The following is a 17,177-nucleotide window of genomic DNA, read 5'->3' as shown; positions in this document are numbered from 1 at the left end:
CTAAAATTAAAATTTTATTTTAATAATAATTAAAAAATATAAAATAAATATATTAAAAAATCCTAAAAAGCAGGTTATGCCTTCTTTTAATTCCTCGTTCCCAAACATTTTGTAAATTAATTACGATATATCACTGCTAGATTCATATTGTCATGCAAATACATAAACTAATAAAAGTAGAAACCGGACCAGCGTTATCATAAAGTGATGGAAATTAAAGAATATAATGGAGATCAAGGACTAATTTCTAATCCGGGGCATGTTGTCGTAATTTTTTTAGATATATATAGACCAAACTTTAGTATAATATTCAATTATTCGATTCTAAAATTTTAAAAAGAAAACAATACATAATTTGTATATTGTATATTTAAATATTAAAAATATAATACACCTCTAAAATTCTAAAAAATATTATAAAACTTAATAATTAAGTATTACATTAAAATTCGGTCAATATTTTAAAAAATTAGCCGCATGTTGTACCTTGCAAACTATTGACAAATTCTAAAATGTTTCCATGAGAACTTCCCCCAACACTAGCAGCTTCCAAAATCAATTTCTTCAACTGGGTTGCATTTTTCTTTATCTCTTTACCCTGTTCACCATCCACCATTTCCATGATGCACTTTTTCAATGCTTCTCTTCTCACAATTTTCTTCTTATCATCATCAAATGGAGCTCTAATTCCAACTTTCCAAACATCAACAATGTACTTTGCATTTGTGGCTTGATCTGACCACTGTGGCATTGCAATAGTTGGAACTCCTAAACTCAATGTTTCTAATGTAGAGTTCCAACCACAATGTGTTACAAAACATGCTATAGCTTCATGTTGTAGAACTTTTAGTTGGGAACACCATGTTACTATCAAACCCTTTTCCGATATTTTTTCAAAATCTTTTGGTAGTTTATTCTCTTCAGAAGCTCTAACCACCCACAAAAAATAATGATTACTATCTCTCAAAGCATAAGCGATTTCTCCCATTTGTTCCTCGTTAAGGGGAACGATACTTCCAAATGAAACATAAATAACTGACCCCTTTGGCTTGTTGTCTAGCCATTCTATGCAATCTTCACGCTTGAATTGTGCAACTTCATAATCTTGGTCATCTTTAATCCGGTTATCTAAGATCATAGATGGTATGTTTGGACCTACAGATCTAAATTTTGGCCAAATCTTTGTTGTCCATTCAGCAATCTGAAAACAAATATTATTGAACAAATATTAGATGCAAAACTAAAAGGGTCATTCTAGTATGTCCATGCTACACAGATTACAATAATGATAATATTTTAAAAAATATTACTAAAATAATTATTATAAAAAAAGGTAGCTTTAATTTTAACAATACTTATATAACTAACGTTATTATCATAAATATAGACATATCAGAATCTACTAAACTATAATTCATATTTTAAAAGATATATTTATACATTAATAAAATTATTTCAATTTTCATATATTTTCTTTTATATTATAAAATTATGTATACCATAATGTTTAATGTCTTTATTATAATAAAAAACAATTTAGTTTTACGAGGTAGATACCAAATTAGTACTCGAAAGATTCTAACGCTGACAAAATGGTACCTAACTTTTCTTATTGATAAAATGGTACCTAAAAATTTTTAAAAATTTAACAAACATGTCCCCGAGTTCACCGGAACAAATCTCCGACAAACACAATGCTGACATGGCCACCGTGTGTTTGGTGAATTGGCAAACCACCACAAACCCTAATCCCTCCTCCCTCCCTAACGCACACTTCTCCTCCTTCTCCCTTCCCATCGCAACCCCCCTTCTCTCCCTCTACCCAACGGACACTCCCCCTTCCCTCTCCCTCCCCAACGCACTCCCCCCTTTTCCTCTCCAATGCTTCCCCCTGTCATTAGCGTTACCACCGCTAGCGCAGAACGTGAAATGCTGAAGATGCAGGCTCGTCAATGCTGTTAAGTTCAGCGATTTCAGGAACAATGTATTTCCGTAGATATAACTCCTAGGTTAAACAAAGAGCCTAAAAAACGTCAACGTCTTGCACGAGAAAATTGCCTGAGGAATGTGAACGATATAGCTTTTCATCGAGATACTTAAGTTGCGAACCTTATGAGAGATCGCATAATTGGAAATTTTTTGGAGGACGTGAGGCTCGATGCAACGATGGCGCTCAAATTCGAGGTTGAGGACGGCGGAGGAGGTGTCGCGTCGGGTGAGAAGGGTGGAAACAAATTTTGTGAAGGTTTTGAAGGTCCAGAAGCGGGAAGAGTGAAGAGTGAAGGTTGGGAGAAGCTTCCAGAGATTCCTCCAGCGGTGCGAGAGGACGCAGGTTTGAACGGTGTGTTTGGCATTCACAAAGGAGAGCATGTGGAGGAGGACGCAATCAGGTAAGTCGCTGAGTCTGTCTTTGAGATTGCGTTTTAGTGTGCCTTGGTTTTTTGCTGTTGGGCAAAAATGACATATCGTATTCTGAAGAAAACATTGGTATCTGTTTCTTAGGTGGAGGGAGATTGGGGACGGAGGTGGGAGACTGCTATACTGCTACGGCTGGCTATTGTTATTATAGGAAATCACCAATAAAACAAGAACGGGAAGAGCAAATCAGTAGGGAGAGGGGAAAACTGTTCTTGGCATGTGAGAGATTAAGCCGTTGAGGAGGGAGAGGACGGATTAGGGTTAGAGGGGGTTTGTCAGGTCACCAAACCACGGTGGTCACATCAACATTGTGTTCGTCGGAAATGTGCTCCGACGAGCACAGGGGTACACTTGTCAAATTTTAAAATTTTTCAGGGATTATTTTGTTAATAACAAAAGTCAAGTACCATTTTGTCAGCGTCAGAATCTTTCGAGTACCGATTTAGTATTTACTTCTTACTTTTACTATCATAATAAAAATGCACTACAAAAAAGGGTTTCGGAGAGAGGCTGTTCTTAAGTGCTGCTACAAGGAATGCAGTGGCGATTGTGCAGCAAAATATGAAAATGCTGCCATATTGACGGCACTTGTCGGTGGTTTGGGCTATAGTAAGAATCGAATTAGTGATTAAATTGATTAAACTATTGGTTGATTTAACCAATAAATTATTGGTTGAACTGATAAAACGGATCCTACGTAAATAAAAAAATATAAAATAATTAAAAGTCTAAAATTAAAATTTAAAATAGATATATTTACTAATATTTTAAAAATAATCAAATTTTAACAAATTCTAATCAACAAATTATAATTCAATTATCATTAAATAAATATATAAAATTATAGTATTTTTTCATAATAATTTTTTTAATTTTATTTTCATACTAAAGTAAATATTTTTTATTTCAATAACTAATTAATTAGTTTATATTTATTATATTATTTTTATTAAAAAATAATATTTAATAAAATCATATAATCATAAAAAAGAATAATAATACGGTAATTAATAAAAATATTTGATATTTTTATTTATATATTTAATAATATTTATATTAATAATTATGAATAATAAAATATATAATTAATTTAAATATAGGTGAATATAAAATTAAAATAATATTAACAAAATTATTATATTTTTTACTGTAGAATTAATAATTAGCATTTAAAGTAATAATGAATAACATAACTTAGTAATAAGGGAAGCTTATAATAACAAGAATGAGTTAAGTTTAAACTACATCTTCAACAATTTTAAAATTTTTTCTAGATTGATTTGGTTGGGTCAGTTTTCTATCAATTTTTATTGGTTTTAACTGATTTTCATCGATTTTAAACCGTTTTCACTGATTTTAATTTTTAAACGGTCATATCACTGGACCGGATTGATTGAAGGTCTAATTTATCGACTTTTTAATTGAATCGATCAATCTGATCCGATTCTTACAACACTGGTTTAGACTTAATTAATTAAAAAATAATAGACTCGTTATGTTTTAATTATTTTATCAATCCTATTTTAATCTGAATATAATCTTGATAGAAGTACATAGTTATATTTATAATAAGAATAAAGTTCTGTTTTATTTTTTTCACATTCATTTCTATCGGTTAGAATATTCTATATATTTTTATCCCAAATATCTTATATTATTTCATCTTGTTTTAGTTTTGGAGTGAAAATTAAAATTTTTCTTCCAAAATTTTTCGTCCTATTTCAATAATGTTAATAATTTAAACATACTTAAAGGTGTTCAGATCAGACATTTTTTTTCAATAAAAAATATATCAATTTTGCCTGTTATGAACATATAAGTGAATACTAAGATCCATGGACACATCCCTAACCTTTTAATTAGGCGTTCACAAAATATATGTTGAAATAAACAAAATAAATTTGGTACCTCTTTGTCGAGCTCATAGATTGAATTGCACAAGACCCAATCAGCATTTTGAATGTTGGAGAACTGATCCACAAGAAACTTAAACTGAGCGGGTTCTTCCTCATATGTGAAGAAGAAAGAAGGCAAGTCCCACTTTTGAAGTTTGGGCATAGAAGGAAGCAAAATCTCATCCTCATCACTAATAGGAACCTTAATCTTACCCAATTGAACATGATAGTATATACTATTCACACCCATATTTTGAGTAAGATAAGAAGCCCCAGTTATACCATGTTTTTTTGCAACATCAAGAGCCCAAGGCATGAATGAATCATAGATTATGCAATCCACAGGGTACCCTAATTGAGCAAGATTCTCAAGAAGCTCAATAAGGGTCTGTTGGCCCACTTGCAAAAACTTGGGTATATAAATCCGGGGGGATATACCTTCATAACCATTGTCAAATCCATCAGAAATGGATTCAAGGGACATGGAAGGTGGCAAGTTTTGCAACTTCTTGATAAAGGAGCGGGTTGTGCATAGTGTTACTTTCACTCCTTCATGTACCAAAAGCTTTGAGAATTGAATCATAGGATTTATGTGACCTTGTGCTGGGAATGCTAGGACCAAACAATGTGGTCCATTAGCTATGGTTGTGTTCTTGGTAACTACTTTGTGATTAATCTCCATCTTCTTGTTCTTGTTTTCTGTGTGTGTGTGTTTTTTTTTTTATTATTTATACATGGAAAAACGCTATTAATAAAAGCATGGCATTAGGATAAGATATGCTCCACAATAATTCATTTTTAGTGGTGGGGCGTGGGGGTGCTTCAAAGCCCAAGAAATTGCACACTTATTTATAATTATTTTATTTATTTTAATATTTATATTTTTTATATATAATATTTATAATTATATATATATTCTATTTAAAATTATATAATTATTCTTAATAATAATTAATAAATATTAAATAAAATAATTTTTATTATCTTTTCGGATAAAATACTAAATTAATTTTTTACGTTTAGACGTAATCCTGTTTTAGTTTTTAAGGTTTAAAGTCTCTTATTTGAATCCAAAAAAAATTTATTTAACTTCAATATATATAGTTTTACTGTGAAATCAAAGTTAAATAATTAATGGAATGTCTTACATGATAACCGTACAAGAACAATGTCGATAATTTAGAAAACAATTTAAATCAACCGTATCAATACACTTATTTATCATTTTTCTTACAATTTAAATGAAATATTTTCTATAGAACAAGGAGAACGATAAATAAATGTATTAATGCATCCAAAGTTGATTTTGTGCCTTTTAAATTTGTACTTATTTTTTATATTATTGACCTTGTTCTTGTACTGTTATCATGTAGGACATTCCGTTAATTATTTAATATTGATCTCACAGTGGGACTATATTAAAGCTAAATAAAATTTTTTTAACTTCAAATAATATACTTTAAATCTTAAGAACTAAAATAGAATTATGTCCAAACATAAAGGACTAATTTATTATTTTACTCTATCTTTTAAATATTATTATTTGTTTAAAACTTTTATTAATATATATTCTAAACATATATATTAAAATTAGTACTAAATTTATTATAATAAATACTTCAAAAACTTTGATTTTATTTTTTTATAATTTATAATTTTAACATAGATATATTAACTGACACACATAAAAAACTAAAAAAGAGTTGGTACTGTACTGCTCATAGAATTTAGATTCTGAAAACCATAAATTTTAGATAAGTATCAAAATAATCGTTTTCCAATTTCGACGGAAGAGTGAAAAACCCATACAACACTTAGAATATATAGAGTAAATATCCTTTTCGACCCTGAGCATTTTAAATTGGGACATGTCACACCTTTATTATCCAGAAACTTTAACCAGGTCCTCAACCATCAATATTAGTGGACGTATCGACCCCTGTAACCGGTTGCCAACAGGTTGCCTGGATGACGTGTCAGGTGGAGGCTGAGTTGTCAAATGTATGTGCCACGTGTCACTAAAAATTGTTGTAAGGACTAAAAATCTCCTCCCTGCCCAAACTTTTTTCAGCCCCACCGGCAGCACCCTCCACCCACCACCCCTCCCCAGCACTCCTCCACTATTGCCACCGCCGCCACCACTACAACCACCTCACAACCTTCGCAACTCATGCGAATCCTCCACCTCTTCTTCTTCCTCCACAACCTCCCAAAACTTCACCCAATGGAAGTTCTCTCTCCCGACAACACCTTCCACCACCACCACCACTACTCCTCCGCCACAACAACCAAATCTCATCCTCATAGAAGGCAAGTCCCACTTTTGAAGTTTGGGCATAGAAGGAAGCAAAATCTCATCCTCATCACTAATAGGAACCTTAATCTTACCCAATTGAAAATGATAATATATGCTATTCACACTCATATTTTGAGTAAGATAAGAAGCTCCAATTATGCCAACTTTTTTTGCAACATCAAGAACCCAAGTCATGAGTGCATCATAGATTATGCAATCTACAGGGTACCCTAATTGAGCAAGATTCTGAAGAAGCTCAATAAGGGTTTGTGGGCCCACTTGCGAGAACTTGTCCAAATAGGCCTTGACGGATTCAGCTACTTGAATCCCACCGTTGTCAAATCCATCAGAGATGGATTCAAGGGACATGGAAGGTGGCAAGTTTTGCAACTTCTTGATGAAGGAGCGGGTTGTGCATAATGTCACTTTCACTCCTTCATGTACCAAAAGCTTTGAGAATTGAATCATAGGATTTATGTGACCTTGTGCTGGGTATGCTAGTACCAAACAATGTGCTCTACTAGCTATTGTTTTCTTCTCCATAACTACGTTACCATTAACCTCCATCTTCTTGTTCTTGTTGGGAGGGATTGTTTTGGTGTTTGAGTACTAGAAAAATATATTCATAATTGATGGAGTATATTTATACACGAGAAAAATAAAAAATATTTAATAACAAAAAAAATTAAAATTTGTATTATTTAATTTTATTAATTATTATTTTGTGATTTTTTTATCTTCTTAATATTAATGCGAAAAAACAAACCTATTTAATTTGTAGAGCGTTTTCATTTAATCATTATAAACAAATCAATAATACTATTTGTCTTTTAAAATTTATCTTTTAATCGGCCTTTAAATTTAATTACTTTATTATATTATTTTTTATTTTTATTTAATCATATTTCTTAAATTTTAGGAACCATGAACACTTTTATTTAATTTAAATTTTAAAAATACAAATGATTAACACAGTTAAATAACTATCTTTTTATATTTTACGTTTTTCAAAAAATTAATCATTCAAATTACTCTATTTATATTATTTTATTTCTATGTATGACTGATAATTATTCATTTACAATTTTAGTTTTTTTTTATTTACTGTTTTAATTTTTTTTTATTATTCACAGAAATTTGGCATTTCTTATTCACAAAATAAGCAACTTCAATTTTTTTTATTTCTTAGTTTCATGAAGAATGTATACTATAGTAGGTATTAGTAGAAGTTGATATTTAACATTATATTAATATTTCAAAATATTGATGATATGTCTGGTGTGATTATTTTGTTTGTGCTTTTTTATCATTTTATATATATTTATAACATATCTAAAATAATAAGACAACACACAAAATACTTTTGATATACATCTAAAATTCGTTTAAAACTGTATTTATATTTTTTTGTATAAATAATTTTTTAACACATTTAAAATAATAAGATAACATATAAAATATTTTTAGTACACATCTAAACTTTATTAAATTTGTGTTTATATTTTCTTAACAAAAAATATTTTTATTTTAACACAAATAATAATAAAAAAATTGATTCTCTTTTGCTACTTTAGTTTTGAGAGCAGTTCAATATATATAGCACTTTTTTTATATTTAAGTCCAAGAACGAAGTTGTTAAACAAATTTTTTGAACCACACATATAAAACTAATAAAATAGAAATTTTCGTATACTCAAAGAAAAAGACAACGTTATTTGTCATAAAACAAAGCAGTCGTCCTACTATTAGGCTAATGTTAAACCATGTTATTTGTTGTATACATTAATAAACACTTTTAAAATTACAAAATTATATACTAAATAATTTTTTAATCCATCTAAAACTCATTTAAAAATAATTGTGTTAATTATTTTTGCTAATTAGAATAAAAAATCATATATACCGATCTTAAAATCGAAAAAATGATTTTAATAGTACTATTTTAATTTTAATTTGGTTAGAGTTTAATTTTAGTTTATTATTTTTGTTTTGTTTTATTTAAACTTAAATATAAATATTCTAATTAAAAAAATATAATTTTAAATTTTAAATTTTAAATTTATAAAAAAATTAAAATATAATATCTAAAAATAATTATTACGATAAATAATAACTAATTAAAGAATAAATTATAATAGATACCTAATTACACCATAAACAAATATGATACGAAGTTACAAACATATAATTTCTCTTGTGCCAATACACAATAATGAATGAAAACATTAATGGTAAGATATGCTGACGATTGTCTTTTGACATTATGAATTTATGATGTTCCATTTCACCCACTTGCACAGCCTAATAAATATGGTATTTAAATCCAAAATTTTAGGCTTACATTTTAAATATTAATGATAGTTTTTATAATAAAAAAATCAATTATTAAAATATTAATATTTTAAACTTTGAATACAAAATTTGATTTGAATAAGCTTTTGGTCCTATATTCTGTTCTGATTTGGTTAGTTAACTTGATACGGCATCCTTCAATTTTGCAGAAAAAATTAACCATAAATATTAGAATCAAATAAATTTTAAGTTTTATTAGACTTAAAATAGAAAATTCTTATAATAAAAAAATTAATAAAATTTTACATCAAATAAAATACTTAATTAAATTTAACCAAGTTGTTATAACAATTTTTTTAAATTATACGTCTCTTTCTCCTTTTTCTCCTCTTTTTCTGTTTTCTTCTCCTTCTCTGTCTCTTTCTCCTTTTTCTCCTCTTTTTCTGTTTTCTTCTCCTTCTCTGTTTCTTTCTTCTCCTCCTCCTCATCTTTTTTCTTCTTCTTCTTCCAAATTTGCACATGCAAATTTTTCTTCTTTCCTTTTTTTTCTCTTCCTCTTTTTTTTTCTTTTTCTTCCAAATACACACACGCAGTTCTTCTTCTTCTTCTTCGTCTTCGTTATTGTCATCACCAATAACACCAATATTTTGCAAACATCTTTATTAGTTATGATTTTTTCTGCTGCCATCGTTCAATAATTTCGGTTCATTTTTTAATTTATTTCAATTTATTTATGTGATAATTGTGGTTCACTTGATATTCTTGATAAGTATTGACTAAATTTTTTATTCTTTAAATAATGTCAGTTAATTTCTTAGTTTAATTGAGGTTCATTTGAAAAAAAAAAAGAGAAAATATATATGATAGCACGTAAGAGAGTTGGTGGGCAGTAAACCAAAAAATAAAAATTTTTGGAACTTTTTCGTCAATATACTATATCTCTCTTACTCTTCTAGTGTATCTATGTATGTATGAATAATGTGAGCCTAGTGAGAAATCTAATTTATAGAGGGAATTGAAGGTTAAATTAGAACCGAACCAATTGAATTTTAATTTGTTTGGTTTGGTTTGGATTTACATTTTTTTGTGTGTATCCGAACCAAACCAAACTAATTAAAAATGGATTGGTTCAGTTTAGGTAATTGAGTACCCGATAAAAAAGAAATTCATAAAAAAACGAAATTTTTATCTTAAAAATTTTGTAAGTGCAATAAACATGTTAAAAGGCATATATATATATATATATATATATTTTAAAATTTTAATTTTTTATTTAATTAATATCTGGTCGGGTTTACGAGTTGGTTCGAGTTTTGCACTCTCAGAACCGTTATCCGAACCAATTATTAGAGATAGTCAATGGTTCGGTTCGAGTTGGACCCGATTACCCATTGGTTCCAAAACTAATTTAATTTGTTCTGACAGGTATCGGATATCCGCGACCCGTACTCACTCCTACACATATGGCAAGTGCTTCTTCATAATATTAGTGATTAATGATATATAATAATTATCAGCAGTATCAGATGAATCTCAATTGACACACAAATGAATCAAAATTAATTCACAAATAAATTAAAATAAACTAAAAAATAAACCAAAATTATTTAATGATGATACCAGAGAAAATCAGAAACACTAAAAATGTTAGCAAAATGTTGGTGATGACGATAACGAAAGAACTTACATGCACCAATTTTGCTAACGAAAAGGAAGAAGAAGAAGGGAAGAAGAAGAGCCTGCATGCGCTAATTTGAAAGAAGAGGAGGAGGATGAGGAGGAAGAGGAGGAGGAGGAGGAGGAGGAGGAGGAAATAGAGAAGGAGATGACCAAGACAAAAAAAGATATGTTTTGCTTGGTGTGATGAGGGTAATTTTTGTTGAATTTGGACTAATTTGATTGGACTTGATTGTCAAAAATACTTGGATGTGTAGCTGAACTATAAAAAAATATTATAAAAATTTTGTTATAATAAAATATTACTATAACTATAAATGAAGCGATAACTTATTCATATATTTTATGATAAATATCCTTAACTATTTGCACAAATATTTTTGGATTTTTTTATCTAAATTGTTGAGTTTGAAAAAATAAAAACAATAATTTGATGATGACCAACATTATAATTATAGATTAAAAGCCAAAAAATGTAGTTAATATATATGTTTATTATGCAAAAAAAAATGTTCAAAAACAGGCTCAAATTTTCTTTGATAGTAATTCTCTTCTCAAACCTATAACTAATATAATATAACCAACTTTCTAACCAAATATTTCCTTCTCTCTTCTATTCATAACCTACATGACTAACCCTAAATTAAAGAATAAAGAGAAATTTCATAAGTAAAAAAAGACGTTCTGAATGGGTTTAAATTTTGAGAAAAAATGAATTACTGAGTCTTGACATTGAAAAGGAAAGAGAGAGAAAAATCAAGATTTCGAACCAAAAGGTAAAATCAAATCTGATTTTATTTTATTTAGAAGTAAATCAAAGAAGAAAGTTGCCATCTTTATGCAATATCTCTAACTTGTTGAAGCTATCATCTTTCTGCTATCTATTCTCGACTAAGAAGAAAAAGAAAATAGAGGTTTCTCTTCTCTGCTGTAAATCAAAGGTCAAAAATAAAACTTGGAGTCAAACAATGGATCAATTGTTCAAATCTTTGAAGTCAAAAGAAAAAGGAAGAAAGAGAAGCAGCTAGGTAAAGATTCATGCCAACTCTAATCACTGTTGCTGTCCTATTTCTCCTCTACGTCTCTCCTCTGATTTTAGAGAAGAAGAACAAAGTCAAAGATGTTTAACCAAACTCAAGTTTTGGAAGCTTTACTCTTTTTTAAAAAAGTAAATGGCCATAATTTGAAGTAAGGAGAGAGAGTATACTATTTGAGTCTTCATAAATCTTAAGCTATACCTTCTTCTCCTTTATAGTTTTAGATTAAATTTTCTATTCTTCAGTTTTATCTTTCTTTATTTCTTATCAATGAAAAAAACATTATGTGAGGTATCAGAAAAAATCATTGAGAGAAAAAGCAAAAAGAGTAATCTTGGAGAAAAGCCATAAAATTTTGCCAAACTCTTTTGTATGTATTTCTGTTTTAATTTGTATTCATGATCCTAAAAAGATTCTCTTGTTAAATTGGGTGAACACTTAGTGGTTGAAAGTTTAAAAAGTGAACTTAGCCAAATCAAGTTTGGATAGAAGTTTGATTTGTCCCTGGTAGGATTGGTAGAATCCTTCGGAATTGATGTTTGTGATCTTTGAGAAAGATGGTGAAAATTTTACCACAATTGTGATGGAGGCTGAATGTAGGCCACATTACATAAGGTGATTGAATTAGTATATATGACTGTGTCATTTTCTCTTCTCTGTTCTGTTTCTATTTTCATTTGATATGAGACAATGAAAATGTCTCCTACATATTCTATCTCATAGAAGTCGCAACAACTCAGAATATTCAAAAGTAACTAGTTTTTTTGTTACTGATCAATCATTGAGAGACAAAACAAAATTGTCTCTTGAATAATCAACATTGCATACTCAAAAGCAACTCTAATTTAAATTTACTTTATTAAAGTGTACAAATTTAAAAAAGATCATAGATTCAACTTTCCTTCTCTAGAGTATTGAGAACCGTCACAAATAAAATAAAAATACTCTATTATCATAATTAACTTTTATTATAATTATTAGGGTATAGAATTTTAAGATTTTCACATGATATCCTACCACTTATAACAATTTAGAACTAATATGGAATGCTCAACTAATCTATGACACCATACTAAAATCTAGTAGGAATTATTTTGAAATTATAAAATTCTTTGTTCTTTCACGATTTAGCATAAAATTTAATACCCAAGAAGATGCCTTGTGAAATTTGCTTGAATAAAATGATGTAATTCTTAGTCCATGCTAACTTATCATTAGTATAAACGATTTGCAAAACCACCCACTTGGATATTAAGTCATATATTAATTATGGTAAGAAAAGAATTGTTATGACTGTATTCTAGGATGACTCCAACTAAATCTTTTCAGGATGTCACAATTTGTTTTTTTTTTTTTTTTTTGTAACAAGGAAGGGGTTGAAGAACTCAAAAAGAAAAAAAACTAACCAAAACCCTTTATAAGGGGGATACCAAACATATCTCTAACAATAAAAAAAGCAGTATCTTAGGGAATAACGTCAAAAAGGTAAAGGCCAAAGGGAAGATCATGGCCTTTTTAATTAGGTTATCAGCATCAAAGTTTGCCTCTTTAAAGGAGTGTGACAAAGTAATGTTCTATACTCGACTAGTTAGTATAGCAATGTCATCAAGGAGAAGAGCATAGGAGTGAGAATAGCTATGCCCCTTCTTGATAAAATTGATGGCTGAAGCATAATCATATTCGGCCTCTAAAGAAGCAATATTATTAACAATTGAAATCTGAAGACCACGAATAATTCCTCAGAGTTCAACGTACATAATCGAACAGCTTCCAAAGTTGCAAATAAATCCTTTTATAAAATGACTTAAGTGATTTCTGAGAATACCACCACAGGCTGCGGTGTTCGATTAAGCAAAAAAAGATCCATTCACATTCAATTTAGTAACATTTTCTAATGGTGGTTTTCAAGTAATGAGAATTTCTTCAAAGTTTCTTGGCATATCTTGAAGCAAAGTAGCTCTTGTTACTTTGTTAATCTCTTCAAAGAGAGCTTTGATCTATTCTCATCAAGGCCGAATAGGGGTGTTGTCTCCCTCAAAGATGAATCTATTCTGGAAGTACCAAATGAAAAAGATTGAGACACCAAAGAGGCAAGACCACTCTCCCTTTAAAGTCAGATTCTGGAAAAGCCAATCATGCAGATTAAGAAGAAGAAATTATTTAGTCCCAAAAAAGTCAGATACCTATAACAAAGGGACAATCACGAAAAACATGAAGAGTAGTTTTGTCATAGGCAGAACATCTTGGGCAGATTGCATCAAGATTCATGTGTCTTCTTTTCCTTTCAAAATTTGTGAGGATAGCGTTATGTGATATAAGCTAAAGAAAAGTCTGAATGCGTTCAGGACCCTTCCATTGCCATATCAACTTGTGAACTCTGCTGTTGCTGCCTTCTTCACCATTTATCTTTTGGTAAGCCATTCTGAGCTTGAAGGAACCATGAGATGAGGGATTTCAAGCAATTTGATAATCTTTTTTCCACGAAAAAGGAGGGATATAGCCGAAATTCTTTGGATCAGCTTGTCCGACAGCCAAGTAGTGAGTTTGTTGTGATCCCAACTTCTTGAAATAGTTAAAAAATTATTTAGATTATCTTCCAAATTAATTGGCATACTCACCTGGTTAGCATACATTAAAAGAGAACCCATGTTATGCACCCAATTGTCTTTCCAAAATTTAGTTTTGGAATCATTCCCTATGCGCCATATATGGTTTTGCTGAATATTAACCCAAGACTTGCGAACACTCTTCCAAAGGTTAGACTCATTCTTTCTTCTTTCAACAACCGGAATAATGTCAGTCCCACAACCATATTTAGCCCTAAGAGTTTTTTTCTAAAGAGAATCCCTCCTATCAATGGGACTCCATCCGACTTTTGTCATAAAGGCATAATTTATTTTATCGATATGGTGAATGCCAAGCCTCCTAGCTTCTTAGAGGTACAAACTTTGTTCCAGTTGAGAAGGTGAATTTTTCTTGAATAGTCTGTGTCTTTCCAAAGAAAAATCATGTATTTACGATCAATCAAATTACAAGTAGATGACAGAAGTAAAGCTAATTGCATAGTATAATAAGGAATAGAGGAAAGAACATATTTCACCAAAGTACATCGCCCTGCAAAGGAAAGGAAAGCTGCTTTCCAAGAGTTCAGTATGGAATTTATCTTATTAATGATGTTACCATAGGTATGTCTCAAAACTTTGGAGTGGAGTAGGAAAACACCCAAATACTTTCCTAGGTCATCCGTTCTTGAAAAATGTAAGGTGTTGCTAATTTTGATTCTGACATTGTGACCTACATTCTTCGAGAATAAAATTCAGGTCTTATCTTGACTGGCTTTCTGATCGGAGCTAACACAAAAGGCATCCAGACATTTGTTAATAATGTCAGCTTGCTCCAAGTTAGCTTTTGCGAAAAGAATAAGGTCATCAGCGAAGCATAAATGGAAGATATCAGGGGCACTCCTTTTAAGATGGATAGGTTTCTAAAAACCATAGTAGACCGCAGCATTGATGAGTGAGATAGACACTCAATGCATGAAACAAAGATGTACGGAGAGATAGAATCTCCTTGACAGATGCCTCTAGAAGGGGAGAATTTATCAAGCTCTTCTCCATTCCAAAGAACTCTCATTTTAGCAGAGGTGATGCAGAAGTGGATCAAATAAATGATGTGAGGAGGAATCCCCATGTCTAAGAGAGTGTCGTGAATGAAACCCCATTTGAGTCTTTCATAGGCTTTTTCCAGATCGATCTTGATGGCCATCCAGCCTTTAGGTCCCTTTCTATTCCTCATAGAGTGAATAATCTTCTGAGTTATGATGATATTGTCCGTGCTATGTCTTCCAAGAACAAAGCTACATTGAGTAGGAGCAACGGGCATTTCCATAACTTTTCAAAACCGATTAGCAATGATTTTGATAACCACTTTGTAGAATACATTGCATAAGCTGATGGGGCGCATCTGCTTTAGCTTAGTGACTTGTTCAAATTTGGGAATAAGAGTTATCAAGGTTTCATTAAGTTCCTCAATCTTTTTAAGATTATCAAAAATTTTGAACACCAACAAACAAAAATCTATCACTACTCGATTCCATTGACTTTTATAAAAAATCGCTTGTAATTCATATCTGCTTAAGGCTTTGAAGCTCCCCATAGAAAAGATCGCATCCTTAATTTCAAACTCCGAAATATTCTTACCAATAAAATTGAGATCCTCTGCACTAAGGGATGGAAAAACATTATTGAGAACATAAGGAACATCGGGGAGGAAATCATTATATAATTCAACAAAAGAATAAAAACAAAAATCATATTCTCAAAGATATTACTATCACGTATAAGATTACCATTAGAATCAAGGAGAGATATCATCTTATTTTTTTTTCTTTTAATCATAGTTGAATCATGATAGAATTTTGATAAGACTACCACGATTTAATTACATGATATACTACTAATATAAATTTTTGATACAGGTTATAATACCAAATTTTAGTAGGATTCGATGATTGTACATTTTTTTGCTACTAAATCACTATCATGTGTAGAATATTGTATGAAAATCTTAACCCTACCTACCATTTAACAATTTATGTAATAGAAAAAATGACAAATTTTATAATATAAAAAAGAGTAAACTACCATTTCTATCCATGAAAGTTGAAGATGCTAACATATCTACACATAAAAGATGAAAATTACCATTTATATCCATAAAAGATTGACTTTTACAAGAAAAATTATCCAAATTCTAAAAAATTAAATAAAATTTCCGAATTACTCTCTAATCTCACCACTACACTAGCGCTTACCCTCCATTCACCACCGTTGCCTTCTTTTTCATAGTCACCATTGCCACCATTAATACCTCAGATATTTTTTTTAAATTCAATAATATCAAGTTCTTCAAATTCAACAACATCCACAAAAGATTCAAATTTTTTTGAAAAAAAAAAATAAAAACATTCATCAAATTTAGGAACAAAGAGACGAGCAAGATACAGAGAGAAGCAGAGGCAATAAGGTCCATGCTTCACTATTACTATCACCGGAGAAGGTTGTCTCCTTGAGAGACGCTGTTTGCTACATCCGATGACCCTTCTTGTTCTCTTTCACAACAAAGGCAGAGTCATGACAGAGAACATGAAGAAGGTGGTTGCAGCAGCAGCGATGTAGGGAGGGAAACAGCTCGGCAGCGGCTTCCTTTAGTTACAACAGAAACCACTGTGGGAGTCATTGCCATCTCCTCGCGATCTTTAGCTCGGAGAGTCATGGTAGAGCATGGAGAAGGTGGTTGCAACAGCAGCGACTTAGGGTGGAGAGCAATTCGGCGGTGTCCTCCTTCAGTCGTGATGGAAACTACTGCAGGAGCACCTCTGTCATTACTATCTCCTCGCGATCTTCATCCCTCTCTCTTCGCAATCTATATATATATATATATATATATATATATATATATATATCTCCTTGGTTTCAACAATTCTGCCTCAATTCCTCGTCAACTCGCGACGGCGACAGTGGCGATAGTGGCTATTTGCGCCTTCGCCTCTTCCTTCCCTCT

The 17,177-nt window shown here is 30.7% G+C and overlaps 1 protein-coding gene across 1 annotated transcript; it reads right to left on the bottom strand.

The window, feature by feature from the left end:
- Positions 1–310: 310 nt before the first annotated feature.
- Positions 311–7,204, bottom strand: LOC130976599 (UDP-glycosyltransferase 74G1-like). Its single transcript, XM_057901507.1, has 3 exons — positions 6,691–7,204; positions 4,327–4,515; positions 311–1,201 (listed from the first exon to the last, which is right to left on the bottom strand). Exons 1-3 carry the CDS (start codon positions 7,174–7,176, stop codon positions 470–472), a joined length of 1,407 nt encoding a protein of 468 aa, XP_057757490.1. The 5' UTR covers positions 7,177–7,204; the 3' UTR covers positions 311–469.
- Positions 7,205–17,177: the final 9,973 nt, after the last annotated feature.

This window comes from Arachis stenosperma, chromosome 4 (genome assembly GCF_014773155.1).
Source record: "Arachis stenosperma cultivar V10309 chromosome 4, arast.V10309.gnm1.PFL2, whole genome shotgun sequence".
Lineage (NCBI taxonomy): Eukaryota > Viridiplantae > Streptophyta > Magnoliopsida > Fabales > Fabaceae > Arachis > Arachis stenosperma.
This window is presented reverse-complemented; position numbering and strand designations above follow the sequence as displayed.

Bases quoted from the DNA above. Each gene is read 5' to 3' on its own strand.
- LOC130976599 (XM_057901507.1), bottom strand. From the start codon at position 7,176: ATGGAGGTTAATGGTAACGTAGTTATGGAGAAGAAAACAATAGCTAGT. The intron at 4,516-6,690 runs GTTCCTATTAGT...GGTAAGATTAAG, and splicing joins TTCAATTGGGTAAGATTAAG to GTTCCTATTAGTGATGAGGA. The intron at 1,202-4,326 runs GTACCAAATTTA...ATTTGTTTTCAG, and splicing joins TCTATGAGCTCGACAAAGAG to ATTGCTGAATGGACAACAAA.